The sequence below is a fragment of the Chinchilla lanigera genome, unplaced genomic scaffold (genome assembly GCF_000276665.1).
Source record: "Chinchilla lanigera isolate Chin_1 unplaced genomic scaffold, ChiLan1.0 scaffold00041, whole genome shotgun sequence".
In the NCBI taxonomy this organism is placed as follows: domain Eukaryota; kingdom Metazoa; phylum Chordata; class Mammalia; order Rodentia; family Chinchillidae; genus Chinchilla; species Chinchilla lanigera.
This window is the reverse complement of record NW_004955442.1, coordinates 7471834-7488165: the sequence shown is the minus strand read 5'-3', so window position 1 is coordinate 7488165 and position 16332 is coordinate 7471834. Positions and strand designations below refer to the sequence as shown.

General features: G+C 46.9%; 1 protein-coding gene across 8 annotated transcripts in view; it reads left to right on the top strand.

Annotated features, from left to right (window-relative positions):
- Clec16a (C-type lectin domain family 16, member A) overlaps positions 1–16332 on the top strand; it is a 214437-nt gene that overhangs the window by 95887 nt on the left and 102218 nt on the right. For 6 of the 8 annotated variants that reach the window (XM_013517853.1, XM_013517852.1, XM_013517851.1 and 3 more), the window contains 4 exons: positions 396–446; positions 2653–2781; positions 10714–10749; positions 14537–14657. In XM_013517853.1, the coding sequence (XP_013373307.1) occupies positions 396–446; positions 2653–2781; positions 10714–10749; positions 14537–14657 (337 nt within the window). The remainder of the gene's footprint in view (positions 1–395; positions 447–2652; positions 2782–10713; positions 10750–14536; positions 14658–16332) is intronic. The other 2 variants (XM_005391173.2, XM_005391170.2) reach the window with 1 other exon arrangement.

Genomic DNA, 16332 nt, shown 5'->3' with positions numbered 1-16332 from the left:
CTTGCCAGGCAGGCGCTTTTGCCGCTGAGCTAAGTCCCCAGCCCCTAATTTTTTTTATTTTGAGACAGGTTCTTGCTAAGTCACTATGTTTTTCCCAGGCTAGGCTTGAACTTTTGATCCTTCTGCCTCAGCCTCCCAGAGTGCTGGAATTACAGGCGTGCTTTCTAATTAACTGCCTTGACAGAAGAACTCTTTAACTCGACCTGCTTTTTTAAAAAGAAAAAAATATTGAACAGTGTAATTTGAGATTTGGTCTTTCATTTGAATGTGTGTTCATGTTCACGTGTGTATCTAACAAAAAATAGATGGCCTATAAAGCTGAGAGCTAGAGTTTGTAATTCTGTGTTTATGGGAAAAAATATGAATCATCTCTTCCTCTATTCCTTTCTTTTTAGGGGGAAGAAATTTTTTTGGACATGTTTGAAGATGAGTACAGGAGCATGACAGTAAGTAAGGACCTGGGACACACCTGAGTTGACAAGCACCTGGGTGCCTGCCAAGCCCACAGAGCCTGTGTCTTTCTGGGGCCTTCTGATGAGCACCAAAGATAGATGGGGAGTAAATTTAAAATGGAGCCTTTGGATCCCATCACGACTAAAATTTTAGGTTACTTCACTCCTGCACTGTGTCGTAAGATGGGTCAGAAAGGTTCCCTGTGATTTGAATAGTGCTGGCGAGGGTGTCTTTTAGCTGAGGACTTGCTCCATGCCAGGAGTTTATAGCACATTGTATATATTAAATCACCTAATCTTCATACCAAGCGAAGGCTAATGTTATTGCCACCTTTTTACTGATGAGGAAACTGGAAGTCAAAGGTCAAGTAATGTCCCCAAATCTGTACCAGCTTTTAGTGGCAGAGCCAGGCTTCCAGAGCAAAGCATCTCACCTCCCAGCCCTACGTCCTGCTCCGTGGATGGCGCTGCCTCCTTCCTTGCCACTGGAGCAGAAGGTACCAGCATACTGTGCCAGCACCATCCCCTTCCCCAGCAGGTGATAGGCTCAAGAGATCAAGGCTTTCTGACTTGTTGTTCCTAATCAATCTGCATCTCCAGCACCTAACCCCTAGTGGGCACTCGATAAATAGATGATAAATTATCCTTGCACAGACATTACTCACCAAAGTGTGAAGTAATTTGGGACATTTATAATGAACCTAAACTTTTTTTTGTTTTGTTTTGTTTTCTGGTACCAGGAGTCGAACTCATGACCTCACACTTGCCAGGCAGGTGCTGTGCCACTGAAGTAAATCTCCAGCCCCGAACCTAAACATTTAAAGTGTCAAAAAGAAAAAGGCAGGCAACTTAGCTAAGTGGCTCCCTGGCTTCCTAGCCTGGTCACTGGGGTCTGGACCCCAGACCCCTTAGCACATTCCTGTCACTGTGCACCTGAGGCCTGGGTGGAGTCTTTTGCAGGCTCCAGAAGATCCCAGCAGTCTGCAGTGGCCTGACACCCTTGTGGGATGTACCTCGCTGCCACTGATGCAGAGAATGTCGGCCCCCTGACATTGTCCAGCCTTTTAGAAGAAGCTCAGACTTCTCTCAGAGTGCAGCGGTTAGGGGTCATTTGTCACTTTATTCGTCCATCTCCCTTCTGCAGTATAATCCTCCACAGATTGGTTTTCTGTTTGAAAATGTAGCATTCACATGTCATTTGGGATATGGAAAAGCTCAGTCTTATAAAGCCCTGCTCTTGTTTTTGTTTGCTTACGAATTGTATGACCTTTGGCAGGTTGCTTAAATTCTGAGCCTTGCTTTTTTTCACCTATACATTGAGCCCCACTCCACATTGCTGCCCAGGGGGGATGTGAAATACCCAGTGAGATGACTTGTGCAAAACCCATGTGTGAAAAAGATATTTGTTTCTTCTCCCTCCTACCCTACAAAACCTTTCCTGGTTTTGTTTGTTTTAATCAAATGTTTGTGGTGTGTCCTGCCCGATGCCTAATGTAGAGAAATACAAAAGTGACACACCCCAGGCCTAGGAGCTGAAGCCAGTCCTCAGCTCAGTCCCTAGGAAATCAGCCTCTAGGCAAAATGAGATGGAGACAGGTCCTAAAGTGCTGCTGGAGAAGCATCACCAAAGCCAAACCTTAGCTTGTGATGCCTCCCTCACTTCCCTTAGTGCCCCGAGTACAGTGCTAAAAGTGTGTGGACCTAGCATCCATCTGCCCCATGGAAGGCTGCAAGGGGCTCCCTTAGAAGGCTACAAAGAGTGCAGGAGTAAAGCCGAGGGGGCTGTGGGCTGTGGGAAAGGTTGATGGGGTGCTGCTGGAAGGTCAGTGCCATGGGGGAGGGGGGTTGGAGCAGAAATGGGGCTCTGCCATCCCTGCTGAGGAACCCAGGGATCGGGCAGCAGACCTCAAGCCTTTGGCAGCAAGTACTTAAGTGTCCACAAGGAAAAGGCAAGCAGCCTGCACTAGTTGGCTTTGTGGTCCTCTGGCTTCATAAGGAAAAAATCTGCAATTTAGAAAGCAAAAAAGGATTATTACTCTCACTTACAGCAGGCCCAAAGCTTGGTCCCATTCTAAACCCAGGTTGACAGCACTCCCTGATTCTGTGTCGTGTGGGTGGGGGCCTGTGTTACCTGCCCCTGTGCCCTCCTCCATCTCAAGGGAAGGACCTTCGATGAGGTTTCCTGTGGTGTCTCTCCTAGATGAAGCCCATGAACGTGGAATATCTCATGATGGATGCCTCCATCCTGCTGCCTCCAACAGGCACACCACTGACGGGCATCGACTTTGTGAAGCGGCTGCCATGTGGTGACGTGGAGAAGACCCGGCGGGTGAGTGAGTGCCAGACCTGTCCCTCCTGGGAAGCCATTTGTCAAATCAGGGAGGAAGGAGCTGTGGGTCAAAATCTGGAGCCTGTCTCCAGCACAGCTATCAAGTGGAGAGCTCCTCTTCCACACGCCTGCCACCCTTTAGCAAGCAGAGGCTGGAATCCCTTTGCACAGGCACTGTTGTGGCTGCAGGCAGGCCACCTTTACAGTGCAGAGAAAAGCTTGAGTCCTGAGCTCAGGGAGCGGAAGCCAAGAGGCAGGGCTTCTGTGAACCAAAGGCAGTGCACAGAACTGCCAGTGTGGGTGAAGTTGGTGTGAAATCTAAGCCCAGAGATCTCACGACCCCCAGAGATGGCGTGATGTTGAGTATCTAGCTCATCTCGGGGCTAGACACACGCAAGTGAGATTGTGAATCTTACTGACCTGTGGGAGAAGCAAGTGTGAAGTGCAGAGAGTTCTTAGAAGCAGCTGGAGCAGGCACTTCCCTTATCAGCACATTTTGCTGAAATGGGTGCTCTAGGAAGCAGTCTCAGCTGGGCTATTCATGGTATTTTATCTCTTTGGTAAGATCACGGTTTCTTTCTTAGAAAGCACCACAACCTTTTCCTAGAAAATCATTCCCTAGAGATGTGAATATCATTGGATAATTTAGAGGAATTCATTGCACGCAGTTCTGGTTATCAGCCCACGTTTTTTGAGTTAATCTGTGTGCCAGAGTGAAAGAGGTGTATCACTCTGGGATTTTGGAAAGCAGGAGTGACCTGCTATGTGACCTCAGACAGAGGAATCTGCAACGTCCCTCCACCCAGCTGGCACTTTTGCTTCGACAGCAGAGGGAGGGTGAGGTGTAAAGGAAGTGGGACCCACGTGTCTTGAGTCTATCCACATTCTCAGCTGTCTGAGCAAACCCACAGACTCACCACAGGCCCACCCTGCCCAGCTGCTGCCACCTTCCTTCTGTGTGCTTCTTCAAGCACTGTCACCCCCACTGGCCAGACAGACAGTTTGTTTGGGTAGTAGCGTCTGTTCTTGGCCTCCTCAGCTTTCACTGGAAAACTGGTTCTGAAAAAGAAGGAGTATGTTGGTGATTCCACTATGCTGGCAAGTTTGCCCTTCACTGCTTGGCCTAGGAAGTATTGCCAGCATGGTTCCAGCAGACCACCCATTGCTGGGGCTTCACTGTTCTGGGGCCAAAAGAGCCCTGCCACAGGTGCTTCAGTTAAGCTCTGAGGTACAGGTATGGGGCCCAAATACTGCCTTCCTTTGGTTCTTGGTCATCAGCCTTTTCTAATCTGTAAGTAAGTATTCTCTGCTATAAAGTGGCTCCTTCATATCTGTTCTTTGTAAGGGGTTTCCTTATTTACTTTCACAGCCTAGCACTGTTGCAACATTTCACAGAGGAAGCATCTGAGAGGCAGGAGAGGTCAAGCAATTTGCTAGAAGTCACCCAGGCTGTCAGAAGCTTACCTACCCATTGGCCCAAGCAGTGTGGCCTCCAGAGCCCAGGCCCTTAAGCATTCTGCCCCCTTGCCTCTCACTGCAGCTGTCATCATATCTCCCAGCCCCTCCTGGGGCTGAACACAGGGACGTTGAAAGCACAACTCCACCTTCAAGGAATTGGTCTAAGGGGCCAGAGGGGAAAGATAGCCCAGTCCATCTACCCTATTGTCACTAAAGTGGCATAAGGGCAAATCCTAATCCCAAAGGGAACAGGCACCAGAGAGGGTGGCCATTAAGCCAAGACTGTGCAGGAGTAGACTGGGCACTGCAGGAGGCAAAGCCACGTCGTGGCATCATGAAACAGCTACAGCAGAGTGGAAAGTCATGAGGCCAGGAGGGGAGAGGCTGACGGAACCAGCTCACAGAGCCTTGGAGCTGATGAGGGCTTTGACCATCACCTCTTAACACTGTTTCATGACACCATGCCTTGCTGGGTTGGGGCCCATGCCTATCTGTAGGAGAAAAATGGGAGAAATTAGGGGTAAGATGTCAGGCATGTTGCAGGAAGGAGGTTGTGTATTTACTCTGAGCGATTCTCTTCATCTACAGTGTGGAATATGCCTGCCTTTTCAGAGTTATTGTGAGGACTTGAGGGAAGTCATGCACACTTGAAAGCCATTGTCAGGCCCATTGTGGTAGTCATTTTCTTCTTCCCTTTGCCCTCACATCTCACATAGTTGCAAGCTCAGAGCTATGCTGCCCACCTTTTTTGCCCCCAGTGTAACACATAGCCCAAATGGCTAGCTGAAACACAGACAGAGCTCCTGGGAGTACCTGGGCTTCTCTGGTGGCTCCTATTAAGCCTTTGTGTGTCTAATCAGTTTACAAAATGAGCACTAGAGTCCCAGAGACCCTGAGTAGTAGAATGAAATGAAATAGGATAGGCCCCTCAAAGCAAAGTCATCCACTTTAGAAAAGCTGCCCTTTTGTGATTTCAAGAATCAAGCAAACAAGGTGGTACACACTTGTAATTCCAGCACCACAGGAGGCTGAGACAGGAGGACCACAAGTTCAAGTCCCATCTGAGCAAGAGACCCTGCCTCTAACATTGTCAGTGGTGATATAAACTAGTATAACCACTATGGAAATCAGTATGGAGATTACTCAAAAAACTGAAACTAAAAATTCCCTTCAACCCACCTGTTCTCCTTCTGGATGTCTTCTCAAAAGAGTTAAAGTTGTCATATTACAGCAATACATGTAAACCCATGTTTATAGCAGCACAATTAATGATAGCTCAGTCTTGGATGCAGGATGTATGTCCCTCAGCAGATGAATGGATAAATAAACGTGGTGTGCTACTCTGCCATAAACAAGGATGCACTTAAGTCATTTGTCAGAAAATGGATGCACCTTGAGACCATAATGTTAAGTGAAATTAAATCAGACATACAAGCCTAAATGTCCCATATTTTCTCTTCCAGGAGAGACCCAAAATGTAAATAAAGAGCAAAATAAAAGATATATGATAGGAAGTAGGGAGACAGATCTTTCTCAAATGAGAAGGAGAGCCAGTGTTGGTGGGGGTAGAAATGAAAAGAGAATCAAGATGTGTTGTGTTATGTACATGTACCAAGTCCACACCAGGAATGTAATTATGTGTTGAAACCATATACTAATATAAAGCTTAAAAATAAAAATTAAAAGCACTGGGCATGTTGCTCAGTGGTAGAGTGCCCTAGGTTTAATCCTTAGTACAGAGAGAGAGAGAAACTCAGAGACAGAGACAGAGGGTCTTAGTTACTTTCCTCTCATTGCTGAGACAAAATACCCAACACCCAAAGTTAAAGGAGGAAAGGTTTATTTAGCTCAGTTTGTGGAGGTTTCAGTCCATAATCAGCTGGTTCCAAGGTAGGGTGGCACATGGGAGAGGGGCAACAGTACATGGCAGCAGAAAACAGCAAAAGCAGTGAAAGAGAGCAAGACAAGTCTCTTTCTGTCCCTTATATTGTATTCAGTCTATCAGGATTGGCAGTGCCAATCCAATCAGTGGACTGATGCAGCAATCACCTACCCTTAATCCCAGCACCCTTAATCCCAGCATTGCACTATAAATAATCACACACTCTAGATTCAGCCACCTCCAAGAAACCCAATGGCTGCATGAGGCTTTGGTGGTGTATCTAGACACAAACCATAACATTCCATCTATGGCCCCCAGAGACTCATGCATATCCCTTTATGTAAAAGGCATTTAACCCATCTCCAAGAGTTGCCAAAGTCCTGACAGGTTCAGCATTGCTAAAAAATCCAAGTCAAAAGTCTCCTCTGAGACTTAAGGCACTCTCAGCTGTGAACCCCTGTACAAATGAAAAGAAAGTTCAACTCTTCCAACATTCAATGCCACAAGATATTCCAAAAGTTACAAACAGGCAGCTACAAAGGAATGGAACCAAAGCAAGTCCAAAATTCAGCAGGGAAAACATTAAGTCCTATAATTCCATGTGCAGCATATGAGACAATCTATGACAAGATGTGAACTCCAAAGAGCTTGGGTGGCCCTTTTCCTATAACACTTCTGGTGGTTGTAGCTCCCATAGCTTCTGTCTTGGGCTGGCTCTGCTCCCTCCTTGCAGTTTTCCTCAGACTATCCACATTTTTGGCTTCTCCAAACTCTGGGATCTCCACTGCACCTTTGGCTTCCACTCACAGCTTCACACAATGCCCTTTCAGGGGCATACTGTCTGGCCTTCTTCTGAAATCTGGTGGAAGCCTTCCTGACCCCCACCCCTTCCATTCTGCATGCATCTAAAACTAGCACCACATGGATGATGCCAGTGTCTGCTGCCAGCAGGAGCAGTAGCGAGGCTTCTTTCTCTTTTGGCTCTAAGAGTCAATTGCCTGGATTGCAGAGCACCCTGAATCCAACCCCAAGGAAAAAATTCTCTAGGCCACTGCCATTCTGGAATGTGGTGCTTTGCAGCTTTCTTCTCAAAGCAGAGTCTTTCAGTTTTGCAATTTTGAGGCTGCAAAGGGTGAAGTCCTGCTGTTTCTTATGATGCCCTTAGGCCATCTTTTCTATTCTCCTGTTCTTTCTCAGCAATTGGCTCTCCTCTACTGTATCTTTGCAGGCCACAGCTTTACTGGAGCTTCCTTTCTGGCCAAACTCACAATGTGTTAAATCATTCTGCTGGACTCTTTGCTCTTGATTTGCAACATAGGTCTGGCTAAAAGCCTCCAGCAGTAGCCATGCCACCACTTCAACATTAGACTGCCTTGAAATTTCTTCTGCCAGATTTATTAGTCCATCACTCTTAATCTCAGTCTCAGGCAAAGTCTCTGCACACAAGCAAAATGCAGACAAACTTTCTGCCAAGCCATAACATATATCATCTGAAGTCCAACAGCTAATGCAGTCCGTTTTCCCAGCAGAAACCTTCTGAGCCTCATGTTTACCACCTTTCTAGTCATCTGAGCTCTGACCAGAGTCTCCCATACACCAAAGGCATTCCAGCTCTACATTTTTCAGGCGGCATCTTCAGAGCTTTCTAGACTCTTCCCACAAGGCAGTCCTAAAGGTTCCTCAACTACATGGTCAGGTATAGTCACAGCAATGGCCTTACTTCTCTTTTACCGAATTCTGTTGTAGTCAGAGTTTACAAGGGAATAGATTTAATACAGGACACATAATTTATAGGATTATTTTATAATATTCACCAAAAAAGTCAAAAGAAGTGCATAAGAGAGCTCTACATGTACTAGAGAGCCAAAGAATCCAGCTGAGGGCCTGGATACCACAGCAATGTCCTACATGAGTCCAGCTGAAGACCTAGAGTCCATGGCAGTGTCCTCCATGAGTCCAGCTGGAAGCCTAGAGCCCACGACAAAGTCTCATGCACGTCTGTATCAAGGATCTTCTCTGGGAAGGCTCAAAGGTCAGTGGTTGAAGCTAGAAAGTCTATGCCAGCAAGATGAAGGATCTGTGGCAGGAGGCTGAGGGATCTGCGCTGGAGCCTGGAAGCAACACTCAAGGAAGGTAAGGACCAGAGCTCCCCCAAGGAGAACCGCAGCCATCCTCAGCAACAGTGAGGGCCCAGGCTCTTCCAGCGATGAGAACAGCTGAGTTCATATCAGGAAAACCAGTGCAACAAGCCTCTCCAGGAGAATCAACAGCACTCCATTTTCCTCTCCAATTCTGTTTTTATGCTGTTGGCAACAATCCTCAGGTGGGCCTTCCACACCCAACACCACACTGATTCAGTTCATCTGTGTGTTACAAGTTGACCATTAGTTAATCCACCACAGAAAGAGATAGAGACAGGCAGGCTGGCTTCTAAAGAGGAGTTTTGGCCTCTCAACTCCGTCCAGTCCTGCTGCAAGGCAGCTCTCTGGACTCCAGAAGCTTAGCTCCTCGAGCCTATTTCATAAATTAGAACATAGTGGTGTGCTGAGGTTAAGCTAAAGGAAGTATATAGTTTAGCAAGCAATTGAGGCCTTAGGTGGTTTGTTTCAAGGTTTTTGCTTATATCCAGAAAACATTCCATTTTCTCCATTTGGATCCAAAAGTTTTCTTTTCCTTTTTTTTCCTCAAGTAGACTTTTAAAATGTTTTAGGAGGCTGGTCATTTTCAGAAACTTTATCGTTTTTTCCCTAAGGACTCGTCAAAGAAGTCAAACAATCCTTACTGGTAATCACTCCTGACCTAACAAACTATTCATTCATACATTCATTGAAGAGCTGCAAGATTCCTGTGTGCCAGATACAGTGCTGTGGCTGAGGGTGCAGAAGGAACCAGGGCAGAAATCCCTGCCATTTGGATCTCTCTTTTTACCCAGAGATACAAGAGCACCAGGCTCCTAAACAATTGCAGGTGTGATAGCAGGCTCCAGTCAGGACTCTGGAGGAAGGCTGTGGCGTGATGCAACGGGGCGAGAGGGTCTGCTTCAGGTGGAGTGATCAGAGAAAGTGGCTCTGTAGCTACCTCTGAACAGAAACCTGAAGGGTGAGAAGGAGCCAGACGAGTGAAGGGAATACTTTCCACACAGGGCAGACCATGCAGTCCTGAGATGCAAAGGAGGGTGGTGTGTGCAGGCCACCAGCAGTGGAGCCAGTGAAGGGAGAGGAAGAAGGAAGGGATAACAGAGGAGGCAGTAGGCTTGGCAGGCTCCAGGAAAGCATCTGGCAGTAAAGCTGCTTTCCCTCTTGTATATTATAAAGTACACCATTTATTCTTTCACTGGACATATTTGTTGAGCTTTTCCTAGATTCCAAGCACTGTGCAAAATATAAGCATAGAACAGTGAACAACTAATATAAAGTAAGACTAAGCAGCAAAAGTCCCACTGTGCCACTTGAGCCTTAAAGGGAAGTTCCTATTGAGATAAAGAGATCCACTGAGCACACTCAAGCAGAACTCTGAACTTGGGCTGGACCCAACTCGTGTAGGAGCAGGTGAGAGATGGTTAAGAAACAGTGCAAGTTCATGAGTCAGACCAACTGCAGGTCAAGGCCCAACTCTAGCTGTGTGACCTAATCTCTTTGAGCCTGGAGTTCTCCCGTGTCCTTCCTCTCAGCTGTTCTCCACAACAGGTAAGAGTGCAGCTGTGATATAGCAAGTCCAGTGCCTGACAGAAAGCACTCAGAAGGTATTGGCTAGGCAGCGGTGGTGCACTCTAGCATCTTAGGTGGGCAGGAGATAGGCTCGTTAATCAACTAAATCTACCAAGGCTTAGTACTGGAGAAAAGAGAGTTAGGAGGAGGGCTTTTGGTGAATATCAAAATCTGATTTTAAACACTGTCGTCACCTTTGAAGCCATTATGAAATAAATGTTTTTGCACTTGGTTTTATTTGTCCCCACATTCTAGTTCCCTTTTCCCTTGTACACCACAAGCAGTTTTTGTGCATATTGCTACTAACTTTAAAGGAACAGAATATTTTGCTGCACTTTTTGAATGTGTGTTACACATTAAGAAAATACAGTAACATCTGAGCATTTCGAAAGTAAGGAAAAAGAAACTTCTTGTTATTGCACCACACTAAATAAATGACTCTTAGGCATTTTTGCATCTCCACCCATTTTTGTTTGCAAATACATCTTGTCATATTGGCAAAGAGAGTGTACCACGGTCTTGCTTCACACACACACACACACACACACACACACAATTTTTTTCTCTCTTTACTGTGACCCAAGAAGCTTTTTGTGTTGTGGTATAGTTTTGCTTTATTTTGTGTTTTGGTGCTGGGGACAAATCCCAGGGCCTCATGCATGCTAGGCAAGAGCTCTGCCCCTGAGCTCCATGGTACAGCTTGAACAAGTCTGATTTCTTATGACTGCATAGAGGTTTCTCTGGTGACTTCTGCCACCATTTACTTAGGCCTTTTCCTTTTAGTGGATGATTTTAGTTACTTCCAGCGTTACATTATTTTCAACTAAACTGTAAAGAACCACTTCATGAATACAGTGTTTTCTTTCTTTTCAATTATTTCTTTAGGATAAGTTCCCAGACGTGGAATTTCTGGTTCAAAGGGTATGAACGCTTTTTTGTGCCTCTCTACACATTGCCACATTACTTTCCAGTAGATTGTGCCATGTTAAACTGCTTCCGCACTTTTTAAAATGACTGACTTTCACAGCCATTTCCACACCTTGGTGCTCTTCTAACCTGGGTGACTGTTGCCTAAACTGAGCAGCTTGCAAACGCAGCAGGGAAACGGGAGGATGAGGACCATTTATCCCAGGACCAGCCCCAGGGGTCAGAGCCCTCCATGCCATTTTGTGCACCTTTGTGTTGGATCCCCTGGTGCCCCCACTTCCAGAGCACCAGCCTGGGCTCAGGGAATTCATGTACTCACCTGAGCCCCAGCTTGAGCCTAAGTCTGCCTGACTCCAGAGCTGCCCTCCTGCCCTCATTGGACTGATCCCCAGAGACACTTAGCTGGCCAGAGTGTGCTTCCAGACTCCTGCAGGCAAGGAAACTGGAGACATCTCTTCTTTTATATTTGATCTTGGTCAGCTGTCCTCCCACCTTCCAAAGATTACTCTCTTCTTCCAGGGTTAGTCTTCCTGGTAGTCTGGGGAAGAATCTGAAAGAGTAATAAGTTCTTATTTCTTTTTAGTAATACTTTTAAATTTGTATCTTTATTTAGCAAAACAAACTAGTAGATAAAACTGGGATCCCAAACCTTAAAGCTTTTGAAGGCCCTCCAGTAAGTATGGTTGGAAGAACACAGACCCCGAAAGTAATGAGTGACCTGGGGCAGGCAGCCTAACAGCCCCAGGTTTGGTTTCTCTCTGTAGCATGGGAACCACACAGGGTCATTACAAGGCTAGAATGAGATCATACCACATAGACCTACACAGTCCCTGACAAGCTACAGGCAATCCAAGGACCCTCATCCTCTGGTTTTAGCATCCTTTTGTAGACTTTGGGAGTTGTGAGGCTGGTCACCATGCCCACCACGTCCTTATAGAGGCCAATAAGAGCCCAGTGGTCACCCAGGAGGAGTACCTTGCCTTGTGGGACTCTGCCTGTTTTGTTCATGACCAGGGGCTTCTTGTGTGCTCTTCCTTCTCTTGGGAGTGGGTCAGGAATATTAGGATTTTGTTTTATGTGTGTTATATTCTATTGTGTGTGTGTGTGTGTGTGTGTGTGTATAATTTTTGTTTTTTGAGATAGGTTCTAGCTATGTAGTTCAGGCTGGCCTTGAACTCACCATGTAGTCCAGGCTGGCCTAAACTCACCGAAATCCTTCTGCCTTAGCCTCTCAAATGCTGGGATTACAGAAATGAGCCACCATGCCTGGCTGAACTTATCTTTTAAATCATTTCACTTTTACACTTGTTTGTATTCCTGGAAATAGCTTCCATTTGCAGAGCAAAAGCAGGTATTATAACAAAAAGCCTACAGTAGGAGCCAGTTTTGAACTCCTTTTATATTCACTGGAAAGCCTCAATTTTTCCACTGATGGACTAAAGAAGCAACACACAGTTCTAGTTTCTCATCCCCTAGCTGGGATTCTGCTTGGATTCTGCCTTCAGAACCCTGAGAGGAATGGTATTTGACTTAGAAACAAAGTATCATCATGACTCTCACCTGCTGGAGATGGGCCTTTTTCTTTTTATATTCCTCAATGCCTAACATCATGACTCCTAATTTAAGATCTCAAACTCCGCATATCTCCAGGGACCACCCACATCTTGGGCCTTCTGCAGTGAACTGGCACAGGGATTGTCATTTCCTGGTATAACAGGCTAAGTGACACGAGTGCCTGACATTGCTGAGTCTCAGCTCCTTTGCAGCTGCATGATCCAAGATCATTCTGCTCTCTCAGTTCCCTGTCTTTCCTCCTTAAAATCTTAAAGTTGCAGTAAGGCACTCATAGTAGGTGCTTACTAGATAGAAACGCTTTTGATTTTTTTAAATGAAACTATATCTTTTTCTTTTTTTTTAATCTTTTCTTTTGATGGTTGCAGATGTCTTTATGAAGACTATACTTTTAAAAAGTGTTAGAACATTCAGGACAGATACTAATGCCACCACCGTCACACTCTGAAAGCTTACCATTCTCTAATGTTTTGGAGTTTACAGAGAAGACTGCTTCCTTCAGAACAGGCCCTGAGAGTAGGAATGCTCTTTATTTTCTCATTAGGGGACCAGTCCAACTCTCCCAGCAGTTTGAGGCCAAGGCAGGTAGCTCATCAGCATCCTTGGCTGGGTCATCAGGAGGTAGTGTGAACCCACCTATTTGTAGGTAGGGATTTATCCCTCCTGGGTGGGAGGTTTCTTGCTGTATGAAGGGTAACTTCCCTTCACATAGTCTGAGGACAACCATTACTTACCATGGGAGCCGTAAACAAGAAGGCCCAGAGGTACACTGGAATTCATCTTTATGTTGCTCACCAGTGGTTTGTCCCCATGACCTCCTCTGCCCAGTGTGGTGCCTGTTGAGTGCCCCAGAAGGCAGAATCCACAGGATTCTGCCCACTCAGGAGGAGGACCTGATCAAAACTGATGATGTCCTGGACCTGAGTGAGTTGGCCACCCTGAGTCACACCAGGGAGCCAGAGGACACAGGACACTCCAGTGGGAGGATGGGTGCATGACCTGCATTTTGTACTGCCATTGGCCTATGGCTATGCACAATGTGCACATCCTGTGAAAGTTCTGAAGGAAAGAGCCGCAGGTGTGGGCACCTTGGAGCCAGCCTGTGGGTTCTGCCTTCTGGGGCCAGGGGCTTTGAGGGAATGTGTATGGGTTGAGGCCCTTTCATGGAGCCCTGTGCTGGCTGCTTCCCATCCGGCGTTATCTCAGAACCTCCCAGCAGCCCTGAGTTAGGAATTGTCATGCGCATTTCACAGATGAGGAAAAAGAGGCCTTGCCCAACGTAGCAGAGCTGGAAATTCAGTGCAGACCTGTCTGACTTTGGCACTATGTCCCTCAGTAAGGCCCCTCCCCTCTGCATCAGAGAGAGGCCAGGAGTGTTCTCAGATGTGGACTGCCCCTTTGCTATCTGACTCTGGCTGGTGGCAAGCCTCTTTCCATGGCTAAAGGTTACTTCCTACGCGAACTTGACTGACTGGCTTCTGGGAACTCTGCCTTTTTCCTGCTCTCTGGAAATGCCTGACGGCCACACTGGACTCCAACACATACCTCTTCATGGGCCAGGAATCCTTGTGCTGGTGGAGCTGCCTCTGCCACAGAGGGCTGGCTGGAAAAGCCTAAGGGACATTCAGGGGATGTCTTGCACATCTGCCAGGTACCTGCCCTCTCACTGTCACTATGCACTCCCAGTCATAAGGCTGAGGACTGAGATGTGGAGGGGCTTGCAAGGATAGGGTTTAGTTGGCTCTGTCACCAGCTCTGAAGCCAACATGCATCTCATCCCCTTTCCTCCCCAACAAAACACTTGGTTTTCACTAGCCTCTCTGGTTCAGCTGGAAGAGGCCTGGTTCTAGCCCTCCCTAGAAGCAGGCCTTGCCTTCCCTTGGTCTGCATTGCCTGGCTGTGAAGTAGGGCTGTTCTGTGCAGGGGATGTGTGGTAAGGATCACGAGAGTCTTGGGAACAGATCCTGTGGGGGCAGATGAGGTAAAGGGACTCCAGCTTGACTCCGTGGATAATGAAAGCAGTTTGCTGCCCTGTGAACCTGGCCTTGTTGTAAAAGCACTAGAACCACAATGCTAGAAGGGTGGGCTGTGTTTTGTTACCTTCCTTTCATTCTTTTTAATCAAATCACAGTGCAGTGTCTTGAGACAGACACCTCACTGAAGCAGTGCTGCCATTTCACTTCTCTCTACTCTTTGCATTATTGTCCAGGCCATCCGTGTGTTCTTCATGCTGCGTTCCCTGTCGCTGCAGCTACAAGGGGAGCCCGAGACCCAGCTGCCGCTGACTCGGGAGGAGGACCTGATCAAAACCGATGATGTCCTGGACCTGAGTGAGTTGGCCACCCTGAGTCACACCAGGGAGCCAGGGGACACAGGACACTCCAGTGGGAGGATGGGTGCATGACCTGCATTTTGTACTGCCATTGGCCTATGGCTATGCACAATGTGCACGTCCTGTGAAAGTTCTGAAGGAGAGAGCCGCAGGTGTGGGCACCTTGGAGCCAGCCTGTGGGTTCTGCTTTCTGGGGCCAGGGGCTTTGAGGGAACGTATATGTAGAGCTATCAGAAACTGTGCAGGAACAAGCACAGCTCCAGGGCCCATGCCCTCCATATGGCCACAGCAGCACTGCTTTGATGGCATCGTTTGTTAAAGGTTTTCTGTATGATTCCAGCTATAAAAGGATTTTTCTGTAATGAAAGGGATCTTGCAAAAAGATTGCAAATCACAAGTGTCTAGGTAGGCTGAAGGCTTCTCCTATAACCTATAGGAGGTTGCTTCTCCTATAACCTTGGCCTGCTTATTTCACCAGGCAGTGTCTCAGTGTTCTCATCTGCAGTGTAAGGCGAGTATTAAAGGACGCAGTGAGTGGGGTGGTAGAGTGCTTGCCTAGCATGCACAAAGCCCAGGGTTCAGTCCCTAACACTGCAGCAAAAAAAGGAGACAATACTTCTAAAGCCTGGTCGGGTTCCCAGAACCCTTCTCATATTTTTATAGCTTCCACTTTCCTGCATTTGTCATGGGTGTGTGCACACTGAAGGACAGCATGGTTTTCTATTTGTTAAAAGCACTGTGGTAAATTAGGAATCTTTGGTTCTAAGAGACAGAAACCCAAATCAGGCTGGCATATGGAAAGAAGGAGGAACTCGCTGATGTCACTGGAAAGTCTAAGAGTGGTTCTGTCTTCAGGAATGACTGGATCTGGGTACCCAAACAGTATCATCAGGCAGTTGCCCTTCTCCATTTCTCAACTGCTTTTTCTCTGGTCTACTTTCATCCTCATGAGGGCTCGCATCAAGCAGTAGGAAGATGGCTACAGACAGCCCCAGAATTTGTCAGACCAGCCAAGCAGCCCTGACATTAGAGAGCTGCTTTTTCTATATAAGTTACGTAGAGGTCCTTAGCATAGCTTGGATTGTAGGACAACCTTGAACCAAGCAGTGGTCAGAGGGACAGGAGGCACTGGCTGACTCAACTGGGGTCACATGGCCAGCAGCCCTGGAGGTGAGCAGTAAGATCAGTTCTTTCTGAACCCTATCAACTGAGAGTGAGAAAGGAGGGGTCCTCCCTCGAAGGATAATCTCAGAGAAGAGGTAGAGGCCAGGCAGGCACAAAGAGCAGATGGCCACTCTCTGAAGTATTATTGTTGTTATTTTAAATCAGCTCTGAGTTATAATTTATATACAGTAAAATTCACCAAGCTTTCATGTATATTTCAGTGAGTTTTAGCAAAACTGTTCAGCTGTATAACCAGCAGTCACTATATGGACCATTGAGTGTAGGCTTTCCAGCCTCCCTTGCCCTGCTCTGTACTTTCTTGAGCAATTGACTAAAACCTCCCAGCACCATTTCCTCATCTGTGAAATGGGAGTAGTCTTTCTTCTGTTACCAGATTGTTCTGAGGAGTAAGTGAAATATAATGTGGCCAAAGACAGTGCCTACCGGGTAACTGCACACAGTACTCTGCGGTCTGTGTGGCCTGTGCATTCAGTGGGATAATGCTTGTA